The sequence below is a fragment of the Lissotriton helveticus genome, chromosome 8, assembly GCF_964261635.1.
Source record: "Lissotriton helveticus chromosome 8, aLisHel1.1, whole genome shotgun sequence".
Taxonomy (NCBI): Eukaryota; Metazoa; Chordata; class Amphibia; order Caudata; family Salamandridae; genus Lissotriton; species Lissotriton helveticus.
The window spans coordinates 160,978,064-161,004,365 of NC_136069.1; the positions used below are offsets into that span (position 1 = coordinate 160,978,064).

Sequence of the window (26,302 nt, forward strand, 5' to 3'; positions counted from 1 at the left end):
ACAAACAAATAAAGGGTCACAGGGCAGGAATCGATCTTAAGCGGGAGAAATTTAAAGTGCAGAAAAATATTCCATATCGTCGATATTTTTGTAGAACATTTTTATGCACTTTAAATTTCTCCCATTTAAAAAAGAAATGGTTGTATGTTTGTTTATACATGTAACAAAGCTTCATATGGTGAAAGGTATTTCCTGTGCCACAACTACATACGACATAGGTTCTCAGTCACCCATACACATATATCCCATTCATACACACACATGTTCATACATCCCCATAGACCATGATCTCACTGACACAATGGCAGCTCCGTCATAGTGCCCCTTGCCAAACTATTTTGTTCTAAACACAGTATCTGACTCTATGGAAACTAGACTTAGTCAATGGTGCTGAGCTTAGGGATGCCTAATAAGAGTGCGTGAGTTGCATAGCCTTCAGTAGCTCACAATAATTTTCACCAATCAGAAGTAGATCTCACTACAGAAAAGGTTGGAGACCCCTGCTCTAACACCATGCACTGAATGTTTTTATGCTTAACATGTCTTATTAAATACTTTCTGTTAAATAAATATACCACACTTTGAATTTACAACACGATGGGACATATACTGATCCCCAAAGTATTTATATTATGAAATACAGCATCTGCCTGCACTGGTATCTTAAAGTCTTATGGTTAATTTGTCATGTGAATGTACATGATACAAATATTTTGCAGTAGTTTAAACATGAAATGCAGGCCACATGGTGTATACTCAAAAGAGAGTGCAGTATTCGTGCCTAGTTTCACTTTATTTTCCGTGAGAGATGTGCTGAGATAATTGTAGTGCCCAACACCACTGCAGGATCAGTACTTCTGCCTAAGGCTGTTTTGCACACCAATACAGCCACCACTGAAATGAGGCCATAAATGCGATCTCCAGGTGTCTGCATTAAGAGTGACTGCTCTATCTATTGATTTTTAATAACCAGAGGCCAGTCTAATCACCCTTACAGCTATCCAGATATGACTAATCAAAGTAATCCCTCAGCTTCCCGTATAACTCCCCATAATGAATAATTAATGCGTAATTGGAAATTGAACTGTGTTCTTGCATCATGTTTGCAGTTTCTGGGCCCTGGGTAGCCTGTTGCCTGGCGATGCTGTACACACTCCTCACGGAAGTAGCTTGTGCTATAGATGGGGCTCAGCTGCACATCAGGAATAATGAGCTCATCCGAGTCTGTACCACAGAGTCCTAACCCAGCCTAATTACTGCACAAAAGCAGCCAGAGCAAAACCAATACGTCTGGCGTTGGCTGCCAACCTTTCGGCTTTGTTAATCATTGTTCGGTTTTATCATCTTTTTTGTAATATTTTATTGTTGGATAAGCTGCTGGGCCTGTGACTAAATAAAGAAAATGATAGGCTAAAAGGAGAAATTTCTTTTTGTCTGCAAAATCACGCATTACTTACTATATTAGTCCCTGCACTGAATGGAACTTCTTTATGCGCGGATGTACCTCTTGTGAAAGATACAAATGAGGTGACTTTCAGTGAAGTTAGCCAATGGCTGAACAGGGCTGACCTATTACACTACGCTGTATGCTACACTGGGTGGTAGAAAAATGTGAATGAATAACAGATTGATTCTAGAAAGGGGCTGGCTGAAAACCCCTAGAAGTACGTATGTCATATATAATTTTAGTAAAATCAAAGGTTTTCAACCAATGCCAGACGTAAAAACCTAGCTATACTATAAGGGATAAAGTACACCCTGCTCTCCAGAGGTCCGAGGTTGAAGGCATGCATAAAATACCAAGCATTTGCAATGCAATAGGTCTCGCATTTGCAAGAGTTTAAGCTATTAGCATTGTAAATGACAATGCCTTTTATCTATGTAAATAAAATTCAATGACATTTACAATGCCAATAGCTCAAACTTGCGTAAATGCGAGACCTATTGCATTGCAAAAGCTTGTTTTCTGAGCAACAGCTTTTGTGACAGTGCTGGCCCGGCACTGGGGCACATTTGCGACGGGGGCTTGGAGAGTACTGAAGAGTGTGAAGAGCCAGCTGAGGTGACAGGGATCAACGGCGACATCAGCTGGAGTTACATTAACCAAACCCCGGCCTTCTCCATGAAAGCCATTCTCTTGGCTGACTCGGCTGTTTCATGCAGGGGAATTTAAAAGGCACAAAGCCCCTGGGTCACACGGGCTCTCGTTCCTGCTGCAGGGTGACTGACGGCTCAGAGGCCCCGGGGGGTGGGTGGGCAGGGGGAGGTGAGGGGGGCACTGATGGCGCATTTAAGGCACTTTCATGTAGAGTTATGTCTGAGGAATATATAGTTTTTAGTTTTCGGTGGAACTTTTTAAAAAAAAACCCTGTAAAGTAACTGTGGGAAGTTGCAGCCGAGTTCAGTGAAACAACTGATATCTTACTTAATTCCGTCTGAACAGTTTTCAATAGCAGATGCAATTTCCGCTTAGATAGTTTACCTTCGCCAGGCTACTATCCTTAAAATGCCAATAGGGATGGTACGGGCCAGTTGCATGTCAGCTTCGCCAGCCATGAGGCTTATTCTGCCCACCTGTGATTTACCGAAAATCATCACTTTCCTGCGGGACAGCCTGCCTATACCCAGCAGGATTTTTTGGGTCTGTATTTAGCAGACTTGATATTTAAGATCAATCAAAAAAAAAATAATACAGTCGATTTCGATTGCCACCTCTCGGTCGTATTTCCACCACAGAGAAGCAAACAGGTAAAGCACGCCAGTACCCTATGACAAATTGTTGACATTCCCATTCCTGCCATAACATAGCTTTTTAAAACAAGAGGCTGAACTTCGTTCTTGAATTACAGCCGCGCCTCTCACATTGTGCGTTTGTTAGCACAATGGTTTATGATTTTCTGTCGAGGATGCTAACTCGCTTTCTTTACCTTTTCCCACAACGTTTAATAACAGATATTATTACCCAACGTAATGCTATTCGTGTAACACCAATGAGACAATGCAGCTTTGAGTCGGCCCGATAGATAGAATTAAAACTTTAAATCTAGTTTACAGGAGCAAGACGCATCTGTACAGCAAGCGCTTCACCCGCTATGCTGCCTTCTTCACGCAGCTCAACTTTATAAAAACATAGGCATCCGTGAGAACCCATCATGGAACCTGGAGGTCTACTGAAACGTATTAGAAGGCTTCATGACAGATAGTGATAGGGCTGGGGTCAGTGGCGGCTGGTGACATTTGAAAGTAGTGAGGCGTAAAAGTTCAGGATGAGTGTCACCAACTTTGTATTGTGTCTCTATCAATAAGCTGGTGTCTGATGCACACTGGAGCAGCTTTACGCTTGCCCGACCTGCTATCCCACTCATAACTGCCCCCATGGGTCACGCTGCTTGAGGCTTGGACCACAACAGGCACGAGTCTCTGGGGGGAGGGAGGCTGGCATCTCGCCTTACAGATGGCGAGGGTGGAGCTCATGAAGATGTGGTTGGGGGCCACCCCAGGACAAGGTTCTTCTCGAGGGAGTAGAGGGGGCACGTGACTGGCCAAGAGGGTGAACACGGGGGGGGGGGGGGTGGACTTTGTACACGCCATGTCGAGACCGGGGAAGCCAGTGTGGAGTCTGTCTCGGCATGCGTACACTCTGTGTAACGCCCAGGAACAGACTTTAACTGCCCCAGGAATGACGTACTGTGTGTTTTCTCACTCCCGCAAGTTAACGAATAATTATAATGTTTGCAGTTCTGGCTGTGTACCATCAAGCATAGGAGAAACAATCACAAAGCCAGATCACGCTGCAGAGTCGGTGAGTTTGTGCATGAAGATACGCAACCCTCGACAAGGCAAAGTCCCCATTCGCTCTGGAGCCACTAGCAACAAGCTTGGCAGATGATAGCTCCAGAATCTATCATCACTATCGAGATTGCATATGATGTATATTTAATTAAAGACACAGAAACGTAACAAATCGAAATAAAGACATGCATAGTCAACTAAACTACTGTAAAACTACACAACACAACAATGCCACATTACTTATCTTTCCTAAACTACAAAACTTTAAAGATAAATCAGTGTGAGGACCAGCTGCACTTGATACATGTACCGGGTACACGGAGCATGTATCATCAGAGCACTTTACATGCGACGTCGACGATAATAAATAATAAAATATAATAAAACTTACCTTGGCTTTAGTTCCCGCTTTTCTCCCGAGACTACAGACTCCCGAATCCCGCCGTCCTGGATTTTGAAAACGTCTGGGCTCTCGTCAACAGGAAGGCTGCAGGCAGCCTCCCTCCCCTCCACAGCAGCCAGCACTGTGATTGGTTCGGCCGGCTGCCCTACCTACGTCATTTCTCTCTGTATGCTGCAGCATACAGAGAGCAGGGGGAGTGGGAGGGGTTACTCGAGGGCAGGGGGGAGCGGCTTGCCCACTGTTCTTAATACTGTCTGTTTGGCAGCCTCTCAGGCTGCCAAACAGACAGTATTAACAACAGTGGGCAAGCCGCTCCCTCCTGCCCTCGAGTAACACCGCCCACTCTAACTTCTGCTTTCTCGCCGTGCGAGAAGGCCGAAACAAATGGTAGTTATTACGGTAATAACTACCATGTGTTTCTGCCTTCTCGCACGGCGAGAAAGCAGTGCGGCGGCACCCAAACGCCCCCATGGACGAGCCGCCACTGGCTGGGGTAGAATACGGCCTCATGTTACACTGAGCCTGCCCGGTGACCGACCCTGCCCGTGCCCTATCGGTCTTTCAGAAGTAGTGGCAGATCTGAAACATTTCCTCATATATGTATGCCTCTGCTTGGAAAACTTGTTTAAATTAACGCCTCAGAATATGGTCGGCCTGAGCAGGGAAGCGGTTCCGGGACTACTTCTGGTGTGAAAGGCTGGGGGTAACCCGCCTGCAATAGCTGGAGCACGAATGTAGCACTGCGCACGGCTTTAAAATTCCTAGAGGAAAACAAGCCAGAAATGTAAAAGAGAGAGCCCAGTAAAAGGCCAGGCTTGTATAAAGATGCGTCATGTAAGCAGAGCCATCAACATATTTGGCATTTAAATTGTGCAACACACACAATATAACAAGCATTGGCATAGCCAACAGGTCTCGCTTTTGGGAACTTAGAAGTATTTAGTTTTGCAGCACAATATCCTTGGTGCAACAATATCAACTGTTGCATGGCTAAACACTTATAAGGTCCCAAAAGCGAGACCTATTGGTTATGCCAATGCTTGTTTTCTTGTCTATCATCTCAGTCCTCCAGGAACCGTGAGAGCTACACAGGCCCCGAGCGAACTGATTGGCTGGCCGCAAATTGAACAGAAATGCTACGGCTGCTATAACAGGACAAGGGAACTTGCTCCCCTGTCCATACCTTTAAAAAAAAAAACGGCCACTTCTGGATGAAGGGTCATGGTCCTAGGCCCCCATACACAAAAGTAAGGAGACATACTCAGTTCAAGGGTATCTGGAACTAGCCAGGGCACGTGCACCGTCCCCTTTTATTGACAGGGTCACATGTCCTGTGACACCTATGATGGATGGTGTGGGCTGATGGTATAAGCCAGCCCTCGGGGAATGGCTGGTACAAGCATACTATTAAAAACACTAGAACAGTGACCAGTTGGTCACTCCATAGGTGAGGGGTTGTTTGGGAGTTTGACCCAGAGCAAACACCCAGGGGCAAAGATTTTTTTTTTTCGTGCTGCTGGTACTCTGGTACTCTTACTACACAATATAGCCTTTCCATGAGGTATCAGGATTCTCCGGCAGGTTCTGCTACAGAGCTATAAACCGCTTTAGCTGTGCGCGGTCCAGGCCTGTTGATTCCAGTATACTTAGAGCTGGGTTTCTGCACTCCTTGCCCACGACTGGACGGCTTTTTGTCTATTCAGGAGTCTGCCTTGATTTGAGGACTTTCCTCCTTATTCGTTCTCAGTGTTTTCTTCGATGAGCTTTATCTTTCATTGCTGATGTCATAACTGTTTCATGAAGTGCATGAGTGACTATGCTCTCTCCCTCCGGTCTATCTGTCAGTCCCTTCCTGCTTCATTCAGACCTCCAGCTAACTTTAAAAAGTATTAGCTCCCCACAGTAGCCGTTGACCCCCCTCCCAAGATGTTTTCTTCACCGCTGCCATTGTTTATGGATGGACAGTCATTTACATATAGCTATTAATCCATTTCGAGTTGGTCTCTGCTCATCACCACAGGCAGGAGATAGCACAGGTCCAGTTTCCCCTGCGAAACCTGTAGTAGCGTTGACATCTCACTCCATGTCAACTGAGCACCATTTTCCCAGCCCGTTGCTTTCTTTTCACTGTATTTATAGTAGTACAAGTTGAATAGCAAACCCAATAACAACTCCTGATTGATAAAAAGCATTAGCAAGAGCTATTGGCTTTGCCAGTGCTTGTTACTTTTGATTTTATTTTTCAGAAAACACTTGAGGGATGTTGCCACTTAGGTTTTATACTTTTTGAGTCTGGGTGTATTACTGGGATAAGCCCCACATCGTCTGCATTAGCTGACATAATTACATCGGTTACTTCTGCAGCTTCCTTTTGTCCAAAAAAATGATGTAGTCCAAGGGGTTCCAGGGAATCATTTGCATGTATCTGGTTGTATTGTTCAATCAGTTTAGAGTGGAATAAACCCCTCTGCCGCAGCCAATGAGTTATCTCCTGCGACACAAAGAAACTGATGTGACCTTATGCTTATTAGGCTATGGATTCTTCAGAGGTTCTAAGTAGGAGGGAATGTTGCACATGACAAAGCAAATCATCAAATTAAAATTAAAAAAGAACCTTTGATTAAGGCTTAGACAATGACTTGAGAGTGTGATCCTCTACAACCGCAGTGAAGCAACAAGATTTCAACTAAAATACAGTTGCGTAGGTTTGATCTTAAATTATGGTTTAATACGGCTATTTATTGACCAAGGGCTCGTATTTTTTAATTGTTTTTTTTGTTTATGATTTTGGGGGCCATAATACTTCATCTATCTTGTGAAGTAATATTTCAGCTTCTGCTGAAGTCACCAATTTATCTTATAATTAGAAGGGTAAGAGGACATTTTACATTTTCTGGCTTAGGTCAAACTGTTAAGAGACAGAGGAAACTAATGTATATATTTTAGGAATCTGTGTTTGGACTCCTGGTCACTAGACCAGATGCCACCAGGTCTATTCCGCTTTTAAAAATTGTTATCTCTCAATTGTGAATGTGCACTCTACAAGGGAGTCAAGTATGTTATGTTATGAAAATGCAACCATGAAAAGACTATCTAATAATATTAGCTTAAGCATATTACTGCTAAATAATACAGATGTAGGAAAGGGGATTTTTGAACAATTGGATAGAGAGACCAAAGTCTAGATTTTTGCTGTAGCTGAGCTCAAAACAATCTAGTTCTGATTAGGCAAACCAGTGTCTTTCTTGTGCCAAACTACCACGCATAAGCTCATGAACCCAAACTTACCCTTTCGCCTGGCATGAACATCAATGTTTAAATCATAGAAAATCACACATGGTACATTCCAGCAAATTTACAACCTTATTAAGTTCAAAAGAATAAAATGTGTTGACTAAAATGACAACAAAATGCCTAAAATAGGTTGGTCTCTCCTTATGAGTTAGTGAGGGACATTCACACATCCGTTCCTCTGAGTCAGTGTAGACTGTAATGCAAAAGTGAGGCTAAGCCCACTGACACAGAAGACAGAACATGTGGTAGCTTATAAAAGACATCCTTCCAGGATATATAATAAAAATCCATGTTGATTAATGATTTTTTAAAATTCTTTATTTGCAGTAAGAATTACTTTTGCATTTGCTAGAGTTAGAGAAAAATATCATCTAGCCAACTGCAAAGTTTGAGAAATGTGCAGTTGATCTAGTAACTGAACTCTTAAGCTCATGTTACCTTTTTGTTATGACTGAGTGCAGAGTTTACATTTTAGACCTGAGCATCAAGTATCTATGTCTAACTTTTACAAGGTGCAGTTACAGTTGACCTACACAGTGTTATACCTGGCATTTTAATTATACACACCTGTTGGAAAACGAGGCAGTATCTGTGAGGCCTGCACAAATAACATGACTACATTTGTCCTTCACTAGGAACCAAACACCCCATTGTGGCGCCTGACTCTCAGAGGGTAGCGTTGCAGAGCAGTCTGAGTCTTACTCAAGGGAGGTGGTGTGGGCTAATAACCGCCATTACAGGTGCGCAGCAATAACACTCAATAATTGATTGCCCAGTCTGTACTTTGCTTTATGAAAGTAAGAGTATGTTTATTAAATACACACACTACTCAATACAATGCACCAATTTACAAATATACATAAGCTGTTGGAATTACTTTGTGACATTGCATAACATCTCCATCCCTCCCGCAGGGGGGTGAGGTCTAGTACGACCACTCCTATGTATGCACATCATCGTGCCCCCAAATGCAGTTAGTTGAAGATAACCTGGAGCGAGGGCCCTGCGCACTGGCATCATCCCAGCGGTGACCCACCCCATTACCTCAACAAGCATTTAAAATAGGTACACCTGCCCTGGTGACACACAACCCTCACTGATCAATTCCTAATGACCATGAAGAGTACACCTCTACATCTTAAGGGCTACCAGTCTGAGTTCTTCACCTAAGCCCAGCAGCAAGAACACATGTTTAAGCATCACTTTAGAATGACAGTACTCTTCACATTTGTTGGACATTAGAATGCGTTGCAATGACAGCCCCTAAAGGCATCACTGATGAAATCACAGGATTAAGCATATACAGCCCTGACACCCTAGCAGGAATGTCTGGCAACCTAACCCCACTTTATGTATGACATCACCTTACACTGGTACTTCACATTACTCATGTGACCTTCAGTCCCTCTGAAAGAAATAACGTTAATAAATGCACTACAGATGCAATTACACCTCTTCACCTCCATGGAATGCCCTTCTCAAGACATCCCCAGCTCAGTCCTACATCCCGGGGTGCACTTCTTACTTCTCTTCCAACTGTAGAACAAAAGTTCCAGCCCAGGAAGAGTTAAAATGCTGGCTGAGTCCTTGAGGGGTTATTTCTTCCCGTTCCCCAGGAGACTTAGGTGGGGGGGGGACTTTCTCTTCGTGCTGGGGGAGACTGCGTTGCACCTGTAGCTCCCCCAGCACAGTGCGCTCATCTGACGTTGACCCTATCCTCCTGGGGTCACCACACTCCAAAAATGAGCATTCTCATGCAGGCCTGCAAGGGCTCTGCAAAGGATTATGGGGCGCTCTTCCCCCATCGCTGCATAGCAAATGAGCGGCTCTCCCGCTGTGCCAGGGAGAGCTGCGCTGCAGGTGATGACAGCCCTGCACCGTCTTGTCCCTTTGTTGGGGGTCCGGACCCCGTGACATCCCACAGGTGAGGGTTGTGCCGCACGGCTCAGGGAGTCCACCCCGGCCGCTCCTGCCTCTTTTCAGGTGCCCGGTCCCACCCGGGCCCCCGCATGTCATCTTCGTTGGAGGGCAGCCTGGAGACACCACCCCTGGCTGCCCCCGACGACTCCCTGCCCAGCCAGCACCCTCAGGAGGCTGCCTCCAGTCTGGCAGGTCCCCGGGGGAGTGCAGCGGCACTCCCCCATCCTCCTCCTCCTTTTCGGGGCCAAGCTTCACGGGGAGCACGACGGCGCTCCCCGACTTCCGCCACATCTTCGGGGCCTGGAGTAGGGATCCCACACCCACTTTGGGAAATCTTCACGGGGAGCGCAACGGCGCTCCCCGACTTCCCTTCTTGCCGCAAGGGGGGACGCGCAATGGCACAACCCCCTCTTCCTCACTGACACCATCGGGGTCCGGAGTTGGGATCCCGGGGTCCGGAGTTGGGATCCCGGGCCCCAGATTTCTCTTCGAGGGGGGGGGTGGCAGAACTCTCCCTCCACCGATGTCATCGGGGGCCAGGGTGGGCTCCTGGCACCCCACATCGCGCTCCCCAACCTTTATTCCTCCAGGGCACCCCCCGGGACCTGACCCACCCAGGGGCACATTTGAGACCAGCGGCGGAGCCCCACGCGCTTTGTTGTCAGTCCATTTAAAGGTAAAAGGTCACCTACCTTCTGGGAGGCATATCTCGGCACCCAGGAGGCCGATTTTGGTGATTTTGGCTTTCTAGCTCCTGGTGGCACACCCTAGTCGCTGGGAGCTCTTTCCTTTGCCCTCCTGGTCACACGGAGGGTGGATTCAGCAGGGAGCTGTCTTCACTGGCTCCCTGCGCCAGCCTTTCGCCTGGCTCTCCTCCCGGGCCTCTCTCCTCCCTGCGCAGAGGCCCCTGCTTCTGTGTACTGGTCCTGTTCTCTTCTCGTGGTGCTGTTCAGGGTCCTGGGACAGTCAGGGGGTTCCTCCTTCCAACTGCCCACTGCGCCAGGCTCCAGCACCCTCTGCCTCAGCCGACCACATTTCCCAGAGAGAGCTCCTCTTCCTGTGCAAGTTCTTTTTAAAGATTTGGGGAGGGGTTGGTAGGAAGTCTCTGTTTGCCCTATCACACAGCGACACCTCACTTCTCTGCCCCTGCTCCCTCCTTCCTGCCCAGGCTTATGGGTTTGTTCAAAATGGCGTCGTCCAGGGTCTCTCTGCCACATGGCTCAGAGAGCCCCTTCCCGCCCCCAGGGCTGCCTTTTCCCTGGTGCAGCTTGGTGCCTGTCACCCAGTGACAGCTGCTGATGGATTAGCCTGTAGCTCCACCCATCTTCTCTCCGAGGAGGGAAGGTCATCAATCCAGGCTGCTGGGGTCAGCCCCCAGCCAGGCCCTGGTTATGAGCTGACTCAGAGAAATATAACATTTCTGGATGACCCAAAAGCACTACAAATATGACTTTGGACTCTGCAGAATACTTCTTCTCACACAAGTTACAGTGGACTTAGTGCATGTCTGGAATTTGTAGGCCCTAGTAAGTTGAAACTAGCACATGGGCTCCACATCCCCGTAGGAGAATAATGAAGTGAAAAGAGTAAAACACACTGACTTTCCCTGGCATGTTTCTTTCCAGTTTATAAAGCCTATTCCATGTCACCACCCAATTCTGCATAAGTCTTGTCACACCAATCCATCTGCACCTGCTCCTTGGCTGCGCACTCCAGGAATCTCCCCTGCGCAGCCCCTACATGTGTGCACACGCATGTACACATGTGTCTGCATGTAACCAGTCCGTTGTCCCTTACTCCAGCTGCTGCACAGCGGCCTAGTCAAGCTAGGGGGACACCAGTAAAATCCACATGTAGTCTCTTTCATCATGAGTTCACTGTGGGTGAGTCCCAACTTATGAGTCTCTCCCAGAGTAAAAGCTCAACAAATAGGTGCTCAAAAAGTGAAAAATGTGAGCGGCCCAGAGTGTCAGAACCACCTTCTAACAACACCAGTGCAGCGTTAACTTTTAACACACAGGTCTACCGTTGAGTGCTAAATGTTTTTCTAATGCTGGCAGGGTTTACTTCAAGGGCATGAAAGAGAAGCTACTCAACATATGCACATTAGGAATTTGTCATTTAAGCAACCTACACCATTTGTACGAGCATTTTAGTTAACTTACAAAAATATCTAATATGACTGTCTAATAGCAACATTTGTATTAGGTAAAGGTACATGTGGTCATTTTCTCACCGCCCAGACATCCATATACCAATTATACAGGCCAACATAAATGGGGGAACCACAATAATAAGATACTTATGTGAATTGTAATGAACTGCTATTAAACTGGTTAATGTGCAAGCAACATTAAAATATTGTTCGTTTGTAAATCAGGATTGTTGATTTCTAATTTATATGTATTTATTTTACTAGATTTATTTGCAACTGGAGAGATTCTGAACAGCAGCATCCTCACAAGAGTGAAGAATGCCCTCAAATTCCATAAATGTGAGTACAGTCTTCAAGAGGGTTGAGCATTAAACAGGGATTGTTGATCATTAAAAAGAGCTTACGGGACCACTCTTTTCTTCACAACTCTATATTTCTGCAATAAGTATGTTTGTCTCCTTTTTAAGCACAGCATTTTGTGATACTACTTCAATGTTTTAGGTAATTACGCTGTGATATCTTATATCAATAATAGACCTTATCTGATAGTGTACAGTTCAAATTGCTTAGATGTGTTTTATTTTCTTAAGTAGTGCAACTTGGGCAGATTCAGTGATGTCACAGATATCATGTGTGAAGTCATAAAAGGGGCACTGAGGAAATGGTATGGTTGGTTAAGTGACTTAACTGGTGAATTTCATGGCTATTTTAATTTTGGAGCATAAAGCTCATTCAACCAAGACAATATACCCACAGAACCTGTATCAACAACGTGCCTAAGTAACTTATACCTCATCCACAGATACCACTGTGCACAGCCTTTGGCCATGCACAGTTATGTTACTCCCTCTATATTTGAAAACACGTATTGTCATTGTAAAAAAAAAACATTTGTTGCATTCAGTTAGGAAATGCGCATGCCTACTCACGTAGTGATGCAATGAACTTCTGGATCACAAATGCAGATTTATGAATCACATGAGGTTTTTAATTCTGTAAATGTACAAGCACATGCACAAATTCTTTGATGCAATAGTTCACAAATGCACAGGTGATTATGAGTAATCTCGCTAAGGTATTTGCTAATTTCGTCAACAATACATACCCGGAGGAGCTTGGCGGGCATCCGAGATGACCCGTGAGCACAGCGCTCCCCGGACCCCCGCCGCTCCCGGCATAATATCCTGTATGAATCCTGATTTTTCGCGAGGATTTATATAGAGGACGTTGGGCTGATCTACCTGGACCTTTCAGAAATTGATTTGGACACCGGGTGCCTGAGTTATGGTGAATTGAACTTTTGGGCTCCGCCCTTGAGGTGCGCCCGGGACTGGGTGAGGTTCGGTGGCCGTCTTGGAGTTGAACAACAACGGCAGGGGGATTTGACTGGTGGGTCCCCTTCTTAAGTTTCGGTTTCGATTCTGCCTCAGACTGGGACATTGGTGAGAGGGTCGGGCCAGAACTGGTGCCAGGACACACGTCGGCTGTCGGGCCTTTGGCTGGACTATTTTCCTCGTTTGCTGCCTCTATCCTAGTGATACCCCTCTGGCGGTCCTTTGGTCCCGGGGTCTCCATTTCTGGTGCCCGGTCCGTTGACCCTGCTGAATCTTCTTGTGACGCATCTTCAAAATGGCGGGCAGAGGGGACCGGGAGACGTGCAAGACGAAGACACCTCTGCGCGGGGGTCCGGTCCAATCTAATGTTATGCACCGTTATACCCACTCTAAGGGGTCCCCCGGAGCTGTCCTGCCCGGTCCCAGTGCGTCTGACCACGTAGTGGATGCGTCGACGGAGCCCTCCTTGCAGGACATCATGGGCGCCATTTCTGGCATGAGGGAGTCAATAGGCCAACAGTACGAAACCTTGGCCCACAAACTTGACACTGTGGCAATCGAGGTGAATCTGATTCGTGCCGATCTCTCCAAAACGAACGAAAAGGTGAAGTCATTGGATATCAAATCATCCAGCCTCACGACGGACGTCTCTGAGATACAGACGGAGATTGGCAATCTCCGTAGGGTGAACGATTTCATGACCCGGCGCTTGGAGGACTTTGAGAACAGGGCACGTCGCTGTAATGTTCGCGTGGTTGGTGTGCCGGAGAACCCAGAACCCCACTCGGTTGATCTCCTGGTTGAAGACCTGATCCAGAACCACCTATCTCCATCTGGCCTTAGTAAATTTTTCACAGTGGAGCGTGCACATCGTGTTCCGGGGGGCCAGGGTAAGCCAGGCGCCCCGCCGAGACCTATTGTTACGAAGATTTTCCACTATAGAGATCGGGACGCTATCCTGCAGGCTTCGCGGGTGAAGGGCCCGGTGGCCTTTGAGAATGCCACGGTGAATTTTTATCCGGACTTTTCCCAACAGGTCCAGAAGCAGCGGATGGGATTTCGTGGTGCCAAGAAGCGTCTTAGGGACATGGGGATGCGTTACTCTATGCTCTTTCCGACCAGGCTGCGGGTTGAGTATAATGACCGAACTTTCTTCTTTGATCGGCCGGATGCTGTGAATGACTGGCTGGACTCCCTGCCTAGCCGACCTCCTGAGACTGAGTCCGATGCCCACCCGGGCGGTGCTGAAGGTGGTGTAGAGAGCTGAACATTTCGTCTATACCTGGTGCCTTGTTTTGAATAACTTTTCCAGGGGTGTATGCCTATGTTCCTCTACTGCTTATGTGTTTGATGTATGTTCTTTTTCTCATCATGGGTCTTGATCGGGGGGCGGGTGGGACGGAGCCTTTCCTCCTCCGGGGTCTTTGTGTAGAATAGGGGTTCTTGGGCGACAGGCACACTGCAGGTTGGGGTGGCTTTTTAGCTTTTTGCAGGGGTGCAGGGTGGGGGGTGTTTTCTTGTTGTTTGGGGGGAGGGTGGTCGGGAAGTTTGTTTGTGTGTTCTGTTTTCAAGGCGACTTTATCCTGTATTTGAAAATGTTTCTGGTGTCATGCTCATTGGTGGGGGGTTTTGGCTTTGTCGGGTGGGATGGGGGTAGCGGGTTGAGATTTGTTTCGTGGAACGTTAACGGTCTGGGAGATCGTATCAAACGAAGTGTGGTGTTGAAATGTATACGACGTTTATCTCCTGATATTGTTTTCCTGCAGGAGACTCATTTGGTAGGCAATGTTTGTCATGCAATGAATAGGTGGGGCTATCGCCTCGTGGCACATTCGGGGTTTACCTCGGGTTCTAGGGGTGTGGGTATCCTTGTTCGGGCTTCCCTCCCCCTAGCTATTGATGAAGTGATTCAGGATGACCGGGGGCGGTATGCTGTCCTTGTGGGTCGCTATGAGGGTCGTGCCCTCTCCTTATTCACTGTTTATGTGCCCCCCGGCTTACAGACTTCTACCTTTTCAGATTTGGGCCGTGTCTTGTTGGACCTCCCTGATAGTACTCTCTTTCTGGCTGGTGATTTTAATTCGGTGTTCTCTGGTCTCCACGATCGCCACCCCCCTAGAGATACTCCTGCGGCCCAACAGTGGTTGGGTGGATTTTTGGATACCTTTGGCTTGGTGGATTGCTGGAGGCTTTTGCACCCCACTCAGCTTCAGTACACCTTTCATTCTGGGGCCCATGGGAGTCTGTCTAGGCTGGATTATTTCCTGATGCCTGCGGCTCAGTCGCCAGCGGTGCGTGAGATTGTACACCTACCCAGGGGTATCTCTGACCACTCTCCGCTCTGGCTTCGTTTTGAGGTTGGAGTGGAGGCAGTGGGCCGGGTGGCTCCCATCAATCCGTGGTACCTTACCTCCCCCGAGACCCGCAGCCTTTTGCTTAAATCTTTGGACGCGTATTTTCTGGATAACGAGGGGTCTGTTTCCTCAGCTGTGTCCCAATGGGAGGCCTTTAAGACGGTGATTCGTGGGCAGGCCCTCTCCCTTATTGTTGAAGCTAAGAGGGCGAGGAATAGAGAGGTGGTGGATCTTGAGGGAGAGATTTCTGCATTGGAGGATGCTTTGGAATCTGGTGTCACGTCTGCGAAACTCCATGCCCTGGGTCTGAAACAATTTGCCTATAAGTCCATGGTCACAGATGCTGCTAAAGTGATGTTTCGGGCGCAACAGGGACGTTTGTATGATGTGGGTGACAAAGCGGGTAAATTGCTGGCATGGCTGGATAAGAAGGAGAGGGCTAATCGTGTGGTACCCGTGATTCAGTCTTTGAGTGGTGAGAGTGTGACGGACCCGATTGGAATAGTTGACCGTTTTGCTGAGTACTTCCGTGTGGTGTATACCCCTGTGTCTGTGAGAGATGTGGCTGACTCTCGCCTTCTATTGCGTGATATAGCTCTGCCCAGTGTTTCCGATTTGGATCGTGTGGCGTTGGACTCCCCCTTTACTGTTGATGAGATAGCTACTGCCATCCGTTCACTCCGTTCGGGCAAAGCATTGGGCCCGAACGGGTTGCCAATTGAACTGTACAAATTGCGTCCCGACAGGGTGGCTCCGTATCTTCGCGCCATGTTTCTAGAGTCCCGGGAACGGGGTATTCTCCCTTATGATCAGCGACTGGCCACGATAGTTGTCATCCCCAAGGATGGTAAACCGCGAGACCTTTGTTCCTCCTACAGGCCCATATCCCTGCTAAATGTTGAACCCAAGGTATTGGCGAAACTCCTGGCGTCCCGCCTCCTGACGGTCATTAGTGGCTTGGTCCATCCAGATCAATCCGGATTTATCCCGCATTGCAACACGGCTCTGAACCTACGTCGTCTTCACGGCGCGATTGCGAGGGCGGGGCTTCTGACGGAGCCGGCCATTTTGGCATCGTTGGATGCCTCAATGGCTTTTGACACGGTGGAATGGCCTTATCTTTGGGCGGCTCTTGAGAAATTTGGTTTCGGGCCTGAGTTTATTGGTTGGATCAAGTTATTATATGCGGAACCTCTGGCACAAGTATTGGTCAATGGTAGGGTTTCGGCTCCTTTCACCCTTGGTAGAGGTACCCGTCAGGGATGCCCCTTGTCTCCGTTGCTTTTTGCACTCGCCCTGGAACCATTGGCTGCTTGGCTTCGGTGGGAACCTTCGCTCAAGGGGATTCGCTGGTCTCCGGACTTTGAGGACCGCGTTTCACTTTACGCGGACGACATTCTTTTATATCTCACCTCCCCGCGCAAATCTCTGTCTGTTTTATTTGACGTTCTAGCTTCCTTTGGTGCCAACTCAGGCCTCGTTATTAACTGGGCCAAGTCCTGCGTGTATGTTCTTTCGGGTGTTTTGCCCCCGTTGCCGAGCAGACTTCCTATCCAGGTGGTCCAGTCTGGCTTCAAATATTTAGGGATCTTTATTACGTTGGACTCCTCGCTCCGCTTTGAGCGTAATCTCCTCCCCCCGTTGCTTAGATTGCGACTGGATGTGGCCCGTTGGCGTAAGCTTCCTTTGTCTCCTCTGGGCAGGGCGGCCCTGTTTAAAATGATGTCCTTGCCGCGGTTCCTTTACGCGCTCCAGAACTCCTATGACGCAATCCCCAAGACCTATTTCCGAGAGATCGAGAGTCTTCAAAGGCAATTGATTTGGGACGGGCGTCCACGTATTGCCCTCGCGAAACTCACCATCCCTTGGTACGACGGGGGTATGGCGCTCCCCGATATCAAGCGATATTACTGGGCTTCCCAGTTGTCTGCTATTAATCACGTGATGTTTTCACCGGGTCGGAATCCTGCGTTCGAGATGGATAGACTTCAGCTGCCGGGTGGGGACTTTAATAGAGCGCTTTATTCTCGATCAGCCGGGCGCCATCTTGTGGGCCCATCCAGGATTGCAGTAACTGTATGGCGAGCCGCGAATGTGAGTTTGGGATGGGAGGTTCGACTGACGCTGGCGACGCCGCTTTATGCCTCGGAACGTTTGGGCTGTCTCTGGTCTACCAAGGGTTTCGACCGCTGGGATATGATTGGGATTTGTAAGGTGGGTGATGTATGCTCGAAAGGTAGTGTGAAGTCGTTCCAGGCCCTCCAGGCGGAATATGGTTTGAATGGTAGGGAATTTTTTCGTTATCTGCAGGTCCGGCACGCCCTCGCCTCAGTTTTGATTCCGGATGAGGCCCTGCCCGAGTCTTCCCCCCTCGAAGATCGTGTCCTTGATGGGCACCTGCCTGATAGCACTATTTCCCTGATCTATAAGAAGCTGATCAATAATCGGGCGGACTTATTGGCCCGACTTCGGGAGGCTTGGGTCAGCGATGGGTTGGAACTGGACAACGAAGATTGGCAATCGGCACTCTCTTCTCCCAAGGAGGTAGCCATTCCTGCCCGTCTCCGTTTGGTTCAACTTAAGATCCTTCATCGAGTGTATGTCACTGGTCCGCGTCTGGTGACGATGGGCTTTTCCTTGGATGGGTTATGTAAGCGTGGTTGTGGGTCGAGTGCTACCTTTTTACACATTCTTTGGGAGTGCCCGGTTGTAGCGGCTTACTGGACTGCTGTGCTTGAGGTGATGACTGACGTGACTGGTGTGGCCCTGCGGCCGGAGCCCCGACGATGTTTGTTGAATGTGTGGGAGCTCACTGACTACTCTGTGGCCCAGACCAGATGGGCTACCTTGGGTTACATGATTGCGAAACGGGATGTTGCGCAACTCTGGGGCGCTTCCAGGCCCCATGAGGTCTCGAAATGGGAGGATAACATGGACTGGTCCATGTTTCGTGAGAAGACTGTTTATGTGGCCAGGGGCAGACCCAGGGCGTGGACGAAGATTTGGGGCCAGTGGAATGAATATCGTGGGGATATCTGTACCCCTCCCCTTGTAGGCACTGCTGAGGTTATCTTATCTCCCTAGGCGAGCGTTCCCGGAACCCTTTCGTGCTGTTTTTTGCATTTTCGATTCTCCCCGCTGCTCCCCTTCCCCCCGACCTTGTTGGAGCCTCAGGGCTCTGGGTATGTTCTCCTGTTCGTGGACCATCCCCTCCGTTCTTTGGGCTGACCTTAATTACCATGCATTCGCCTTTTTAGTGTTTGTTTTGCTTTTTGTATAAAATAAAAATTCAAAATGCTCTGTGACATGTGGGGAGTAATGCTTTGTGCTGGATTTGTACCTGACCACGGGTGTACATTTCTAATTCATGCCTTATGACTTATTATTAGCGGCCAGCCCGTGAGGTTGTAGGCCCATTCTTGTATTTTTCTATGCTTGCTCAAATAAAGGTTTTTGAAAAAAAAAAAAAAAAAAAAACAATACATACCCGTTTGTGAACCATGATAGCAAGTCACTGATTCACAAATAAATATTTTGTTTGTGAGCAATGTGATGTATTTTTAATTTTGTAGGTAAATATGCATGTAGGTATGTTAGAAATGTGTATCCTGGTTGGCGGAGATATGCATCCTGTCCAAGCAGGAATCACAATCCGAGTCAGGGAGAGTCAAAGAATTAACCCTAAATTAATCTGTACTCACCGTCTGGTAGCCCGGCACACTGCAGACAGGTGTAACTAAAAAGGCAATCTGTAAAGTATTTGTGCAAATAAATCAGTGGAAAGACTAAACAAAAATTAGGTTAGAGCTTAATTTTGTGAATATAAACACACCAAAACGACATAAATCCAATAAGTAAAACTTGAGGTATGAATGTTTAAAGTATAAATGAAAAATAGCGCTTTGAAGCAACAAACGCCCACTAGGGACATCTGGTCTCGCTGTAGTGTGCCAAAGTTAATAGTTCAGGCCGACCGCCATGGAGCACGTGTCGTATATAGGGACCAGATTTGACCAGCTACAAAAGGGCCTTTTTGCGTTGACGAATTGTGGGATGCAGACAAGGTAATGCAATGTCGACTGACCACACTGTGGAGGGGATGCTTCGATTTTCTCCATGCAACAGCAACGATTCATCAGTTCTGAGTGTGATGCACTGGATTCGAAGGGGATGCGTCAACTCTGCTCCTGCAGAGGATGCATCGGTTCTGAGGGCGATGCAGTAGTTCTCAAGGCGATACAACAGTTCCGCTCCTTACAGCAGGGATGCGTGAACTCTGCTCATGCAGCAAAGGATACGTCGGTCCAAATGAAACAACCACCTTAGGCCCACTTCCAATGGTCCAGGTATAGGAGCAGAGAGGTTGGTGGTATTTTATGACCCTAAGACTTCAGATCAGGGGCCCAGTCAGCTAGCCCTTGAAGTTACTCTGGTTTCCGGAGACAAGAGAGGCAGGTCCAGTTCTTCTCAACCAGGCAAAGAGGGCAGCAGGTCAGCATAGCATGAAAGCATTTCTTACAGGGCACCAGTCAGGCAGGGTGGCAGTCATTAAGAACAGCAGTCCTTCTTAGCATGGTATCCTCAGGTCCAGAAGTGTACTGAGTTAGTAGGGTCTGTGTCCATGATTTATACCTAACGGTACCTTTGAAGTGGGGGAGACTTTGAAGTGCACAACGGTCCTTTCTTCCTGCACTGACTCCAGACTTACCACAGGGGGTAAATCAGTCCACAGGGTACAGCCTATTCAGGTGTAAGTGTGAAGCTGTGCCCAGCTCCTCCCTCCCAGGATGGGCCATTAAGTCACATCTAAGCTCTTATTTTGTGTGGCTGTCTAGAGGGAATACATAAAACCCAGTTGTCACTCTCCCAAGACGTGTATTGGAGACAGGCTGCAAGAATACAGGGTTAAGAGCAGGAAAATGCCAACTTTCTAAAAGTGGCAATTCTTAAAGTTGTAATGATAAGTTTAACTTTATCACTAAGAAGGATTTATCATTGCAAATCCATGGGAACTGAACATGACCGATCTATTCCCTCTCAATCAGGGATTACAGCATATTAAGTGTAATAAGGAATCTTCAGTGTTATCCTATGAGAGGGGTTGACCTCACAGTCGTGAAAAACAAATCTGTGAATTTTTCACTTCCAATAAATGCAAAACTTAAAAGCGCATGTCCTATGTTTTGTCTCATACAGCACCTTGCCCTATGGGCTACCTAAGTCATACCTTAGTGGTAACTTATATGTAAAAAAAGTTTAAGGCTTGGCATGGTGTTTTTAAATGCCAAGTCAACATGGCAGCGTTAATTGTATTTACAGGCTCTTCTGTGGCCGGTTTGAGACCTGTTTAAAGGGCTACTACAGTGGGTGGCACACTCAGTGCTTCTGGCACACTTGTAGCCTTTAATATACAGGCCCAGGGCACATGTAGGCACTCTACTAGGGACTTACAGGTAAGTTAACATGGAACAAGTTAATCAAACCATGCTTAGGGGAGTGAGCACAATCACTTTAGCACTGGTTAGATGTGGTAAAGTGTCCAGAGTCCTGAAGCCAACACAAACGAATTCAAGCAAAAAGAAGAGGAGGAAGGCTAAACATTTGGGGGTGACCATGCAGCAAAGACCATTACCAACAGGGCTTTTGAATGGAGTGGCATTATAATACAAGATAATATATCAAAAAAGTTGCATGACGTTAAAGGAAAAACCCCTCATTCAGAAATAGAGGTTGATGGATGTTGAAACTAAGTAAAGTCTGCTCTCCCCTAACTCCCCCATACGTAGAAGTGTCAATTTTTCATGTTGCTTAAAACAGTCATCGAAGATGTACCTTTTAAATTGCGGGCTAAAGACAGCATCCACTGTCTGTTGGTCAGATCATGTTAGCAAGAAATAGCTAAGGATAGTAATATTAATATGTGGAACAACATGTCAAATAAACCTATATGTGCTCAGTGAGAGATGTTAACCCATTGCTGATGATACGAAAAGAAGCCCAAAATAGTGGTGAAGCAAAGGCATGGCAAAAGACAAAATATATAATAATTGCAGTGTGTCAATGTCATCAATGGCAGATGTCCTGGTGTAAGAAACATAAGCATGCTAGCAGAAGTGTATGAGGAGATTTTGAATCACTCAATATCTCAAAATTGATTAAAGAAGGTCTGTATTGGCGGAATTAGACGTGGTGGTTTCTGCGATTGTTGTTTGTAATTGCTAATTGTTTTTATGTTGGTCTTGTCTTAGTGGTAATGGTGTGTGTTGGTTGTTGTGGTATTGGTGGTGTGATAAACCCAAAAGTAATTAGGAGAACATGTTTGGATCTGGTGACACAGGATTCATGACAAAAGTTTTTTTTTAAATCCTGCTTAGTAAAACAATAAACATTTGCTTGTGTATCAATAAATATAAGAGATGTGTAATTAATTTGACAGAAAGTGTAATGACTGAGCCTACATTGTTCATAGTAAAATAGTTCCTCATAAATTGAAATGAAGCACTCCATAAGAGGCTGAATGAAACACTTAATAGCCAATAGCATAATGCTGAGGGAGAAATACTCCTCAGGGCTGATGTACGATGTAATTTACAATGCTTAAATCCAAATGACTTATACATTATTGTATTACCCTAATTTAATATCAGAATCTTCATTTAAAAGGTGCTATTCACTCCAACTGGGACTAAGAGACAGGGCGATGGAAAACATTATCTGGGAAAGTGAATAATCCATCACTAAGTGATCCTTTACTGATTCAATGATAGATGAATTTTAACAATTCCTTATTACGAGTTATGACATGAGAACCTGGTGAATGTGTTCATAGGATGTGTTTTTAAATACCAACTGAAATTAATATTGATAAAGCAACTGATGCGAGAAGCAGATACGAGTGTTAGTGTCCTACACACAAAGAACTATTGATTCATGGCTGAGTAGGGTAGCATACTTTATAGTACATTGCCCATTCCTTACAGTAGTTAATAGGCAGATCCCTTGTGTTCATTTCATGGTTAGAGTGGTCAGAGGCTCCAAAGGGAATAATTGCTGAATAGTTCTAATAAAGAATCCTTTGCATACACTTGTTTGCTAAATCAATTTTCTAGGGTCAACACCAGCTTAAAACCCTTTCACATCTGAGGCAACACCATACCAAATTTTCTCGTAGGGAGTGTGCCTGATTTTAGAAATCAAAGCTACATAGATAAGCAGATCAACAAGGTATTAACCAGAAAACCAGTATTAAATACAGGTCTTTTAAGCACTGGAAACAACCTTTCCTAAGAGGTTTTGAACAGAACTTTGGAAGTTCCCTCAATTCTGCCATTTTTAGGAGGGGCCATATGAGAGAGAAAGGCAAGGGCAAAAAGTAACAACATCAAGGCAATTGATAAATTCAAACGTTGAACAGACCTTTGAAACGGTTACTAATGATTTTCCCACAATTTGTCGCATATACAATTCACATTTGACTGAAAAGCATATTAACCAAATGAATGTCCTTTGTGCCAACAAGAAGCACTGATTACGTGCAATTAAAAATGGAATAATCCAATTGTTTTGAAAAAATCAGATTAAGAATGTTTTGGGTTGTTAAAGAAATGGATAAAAACAACTGCCAATACATTTTTTAAGCACTCTTTACCCGTTGGCCTCCCCCATGAACTCCACAGCAGAAATCGTAATGTTTTAACTCACTGTTCTAATGGAAATGGATACAGTGGAGAGAAAGATGTTTGTAAAACACACCTTACCCAGAGCCAGATTTGAAGCAAAGAATATTTAGAAAGTTAGCAACCCAATACTGATTAGGCCAGTGGTGAAACTGGGAGTGAGTTTATGGGCAAATGGAAAGCAATCTATATTACAATAAGTTGCACTTTAATTTGACAACATAAATTCAGAGTAAAATTAAAGCTATTTTACCAGACGGCATATAAGGTGGATGGCTATCATAACAAGCATTGGCATAGCCAATAGGTCTCGCATTTTGGACCTTATACGTGTTTAGCAAGAGCTGTTGGCGTTGCCAATGTTTTTAAGCTATGCTGTACAGCATCGTTGCTGCTGTGCAGCATGTTGAAAAGTGTAATAAAAAAGTGTTATAAGCATTTTGTTACCTTATATATAACCAAGAAGACAATATGTACAACCGAATTAAAAAAGAAAAAAAAGTCTTCTAGTTGCTTGCACTGCTGCTGCCTGAGCTGTACCTGCTCCATGTGAGAGGGAAGCTTGCACTGCTGCGGCCTGTGCTGTGCCTGCTCCGTGTGTGAGGGAAGCTTGCACTGCTGCTGTCTGTGCTGTACCTGCTCTGTGTGTGAGGGAAGCTTGCACTGCTGCCGCCTGTGCTGTACCTGTTCCGTGTGTGAGGGAAGCTTGCACTGCTGCCGCCTGTGCTCTACCAGTTCTGTGTGTGAGGGAAGCTTGCACTGCTGCTGCCTGTGCTTTACCTGCTCTATGTGTGAGGGAAGCTTGCACTGTTGCTGTCTGTGCTGTACCTGCTCTGTGTGTGAGGGAAGCTTGCACTGCTGCTGCCGGTGCTGTACCTGTTCTGTGTGTGAGGGAAGTTTGCACTGCTACTGCCTGTGCTGTACCTTTTCTGTGTGTGAGGGAAGCTTGCACTGCTGCTGCCTGTGCTGTACGTGTTCTATGTGTGAGGGAAGCTTGCACTGCTGCTGCCTGTGCTGTACCTGCCCTCTGTGTGAGGGAATCTTGCACTGCTGTTCCCTGTGCTGTACCTGTTCTATGTGTGAGGGAAGCTTGCACTGCTGTCCCCTGTGCTGTACCTGTTCCGTGTGTGAGGGAAGCTTGCACTGCTGCTGCCTGTGCTGTACCTGCTCCGTGTGTGAGGGAAGCTTGCACTGCTGCTGCCTGTGCTGTACCTGCTCCGTGTGTGAGGGAAGCTTGCACTGCTGCTGCCTGTGCTGTCCCTGCTCTGTGTGTGAGGAAGCTTGCACTGCTGCTGTCTGTGCTGTACCTGCTCTGTGTGTGAGGGAAGCTTGCACTGCTGCTGCCGGTGCTGTACCTGTTCTGTGTGTGAGGGAAGTTTGCACTGCTACTGCCTGTGCTGTACCGTCCCTAACACAGGAACGCATCCCTGGCAGAGGACACAGTCACACACGAGGAAGTGAATAGTGTAATGCTTGTTCTATGTTGTTTGCTAACATGAGAAAGCATTTTTACCATACTGGGACCGGAATGACATGGATATTTGCTTTACTGTTAGCAGTAAGTCAGGCCTGTTATGTCGACATAGTGCTAAGACTCTCCTGTTATGAGTACGGCCCGATAAGGTGCATGCAATATGTGCAACATAAACGGCATTTTAGCAGGATAATTACAATTACAATGCTGATCCTGACATGATGAGTTGAATCTCATGTTTAATCTAGAGCGTGTGGCTACTCTGCAGCTTGCTGATACTGGCCTAAGTGACCCTAATGCAGAAGCCTACTCTGCTGCTAGTGGGTCCCGGTATGGAAGACACTAGTATTTCTGGAGGCTAGCGGTCGCATGTGGTTAAAGATTGGAACATGGGCTCTGTGCGAGCTCCCTCACCAGCCAGGAGAGTCACAGGATACCTGTTGTGTCTAAAGGTTGGTGCAACCATAAATTAGACAGTGTCACTGGCCGGTATAGCAGTGTGCTATGTAATCTAAACTAGATGCTGCCTAATGTGTGTATAAGTCAAAAGTGGTGAGAGCGGGAAGTGAAATCGGGAGGGTGAAGTGTGGTGATTACGGCAAAGTAATGTGTTCAGTGTGTGCCCAATAAAAAGACATTTTTAACGAAGTGTGTCTATGAAAAGTGTATCTAAAAATAATCTGATAACTACCAGACCACTATAATGCATGAAAGCATACAGTTTGGCTGTGACTCCAGCTGGAGGGTGATGGGCAATTACAAGTGTTTTTTTTTTTTTTTTTTTTTTACAAGTGAGCATGTTACAAAAGCAAACGTTACGTTACATGAGAGAGCCAAAATGGATCAAGGGAGCAGCAGGGCAGGGGGAGAAAGGACGGAGGGGTGATTTTGCGAGGCTTCTGGCGGGGGGGGGGGAGAAAGGAGGGGCAGCGGAATGCGTGCGAGGGGAGGAGAAGTGTGGCAGGCAGATGTGCGGCCTGGTGAGGGGGCGGGAATGCGAGAGCCAAAATGGATCAAGGGGAGCAGCAGGGCAGGGGGAGAAAGGAGGGGTGATTTTGCGAGGCTTCTGGCGGGGGGGGGTGGGGGAGAAAGGAGGGGCAGCGGAATGCGTGCGAGGGGAGGAGAAGTGTGGCAGGCAGATGTGCGGCCTGGTGAGGGGGCAGGAATGCGAGCCTGGTGGGGGCAGGCGGATTACGGAGATGCTCGTGCAAATATACATAAAAAAAAACTGCCATCTCGGCGATCTTGTAGAGGTGGTTCGGACAGGCAAGTAGTGTGGAGGGAGGGATGAGTGGGTGGGGAGTGACGGCACAAGGTGATTACACAAAACACGCAACTAAAGCTGCAGAAGCGTGCAAATATATATTTAAAAAAACGGCAATCTCGGCGATCTTGTAGAGGTGGTTCGGACAGGCAAGTAGTGTGGAGGGAGGGATGAGTGGGTGGGGAGTGACGGCACAAGGTGATTACACAAAACACGCAAATAAAGCTGCAGAAGCTAAGTAAACAGAACACTTAGCAGAGGGAGGCCAACAAAGAAAAACCAGAGCGGCCGGGAAGCGGCCAGGAAACTAAGTATGGCCGGCCGCATAATTAGGGGAGGAGAAGTGTGGCAGGCAGATGTGCGGCCTGGTGAGGGGGCGGGAATGCGAGCCTGGTGGGGGCAGGCGGATTACGGAGATGCTCGTGCTTGTGTGGTCACGTGACCCGCTTTGTGGCCACGTGACCTCACATGCACTGTGAAGAAACGCCAGTGGTTTCACTAGCCGATCGAGCACTTGAATTCGATCCTATCCATTCCTGCGGAATGGGACAGGCTCGACCTAAAAAGGGAATTTAAAATTTTGGGATAATACGGAGCCAGCATTTCATTGCTATATGCTTTACCCAAAATTCACAG

The 26,302-nt window shown here is 46.9% G+C and overlaps 1 protein-coding gene across 2 annotated transcripts in view; it reads left to right on the forward strand.

Moving 5' to 3' along the window:
* Window positions 1-26,302, forward strand: part of TMPRSS2 (transmembrane serine protease 2) — a 341,947-nt gene that overhangs the window by 126,287 nt on the left and 189,358 nt on the right. For both annotated transcript variants that reach the window (XM_078656813.1, XM_078656814.1), the window contains one exon: window positions 11,829-11,903. In XM_078656813.1, coding sequence (XP_078512939.1) covers window positions 11,883-11,903 — 21 coding nt within the window. In that variant the 5' untranslated portion in view covers window positions 11,829-11,882. The remainder of the gene's footprint in view (window positions 1-11,828; window positions 11,904-26,302) is intronic.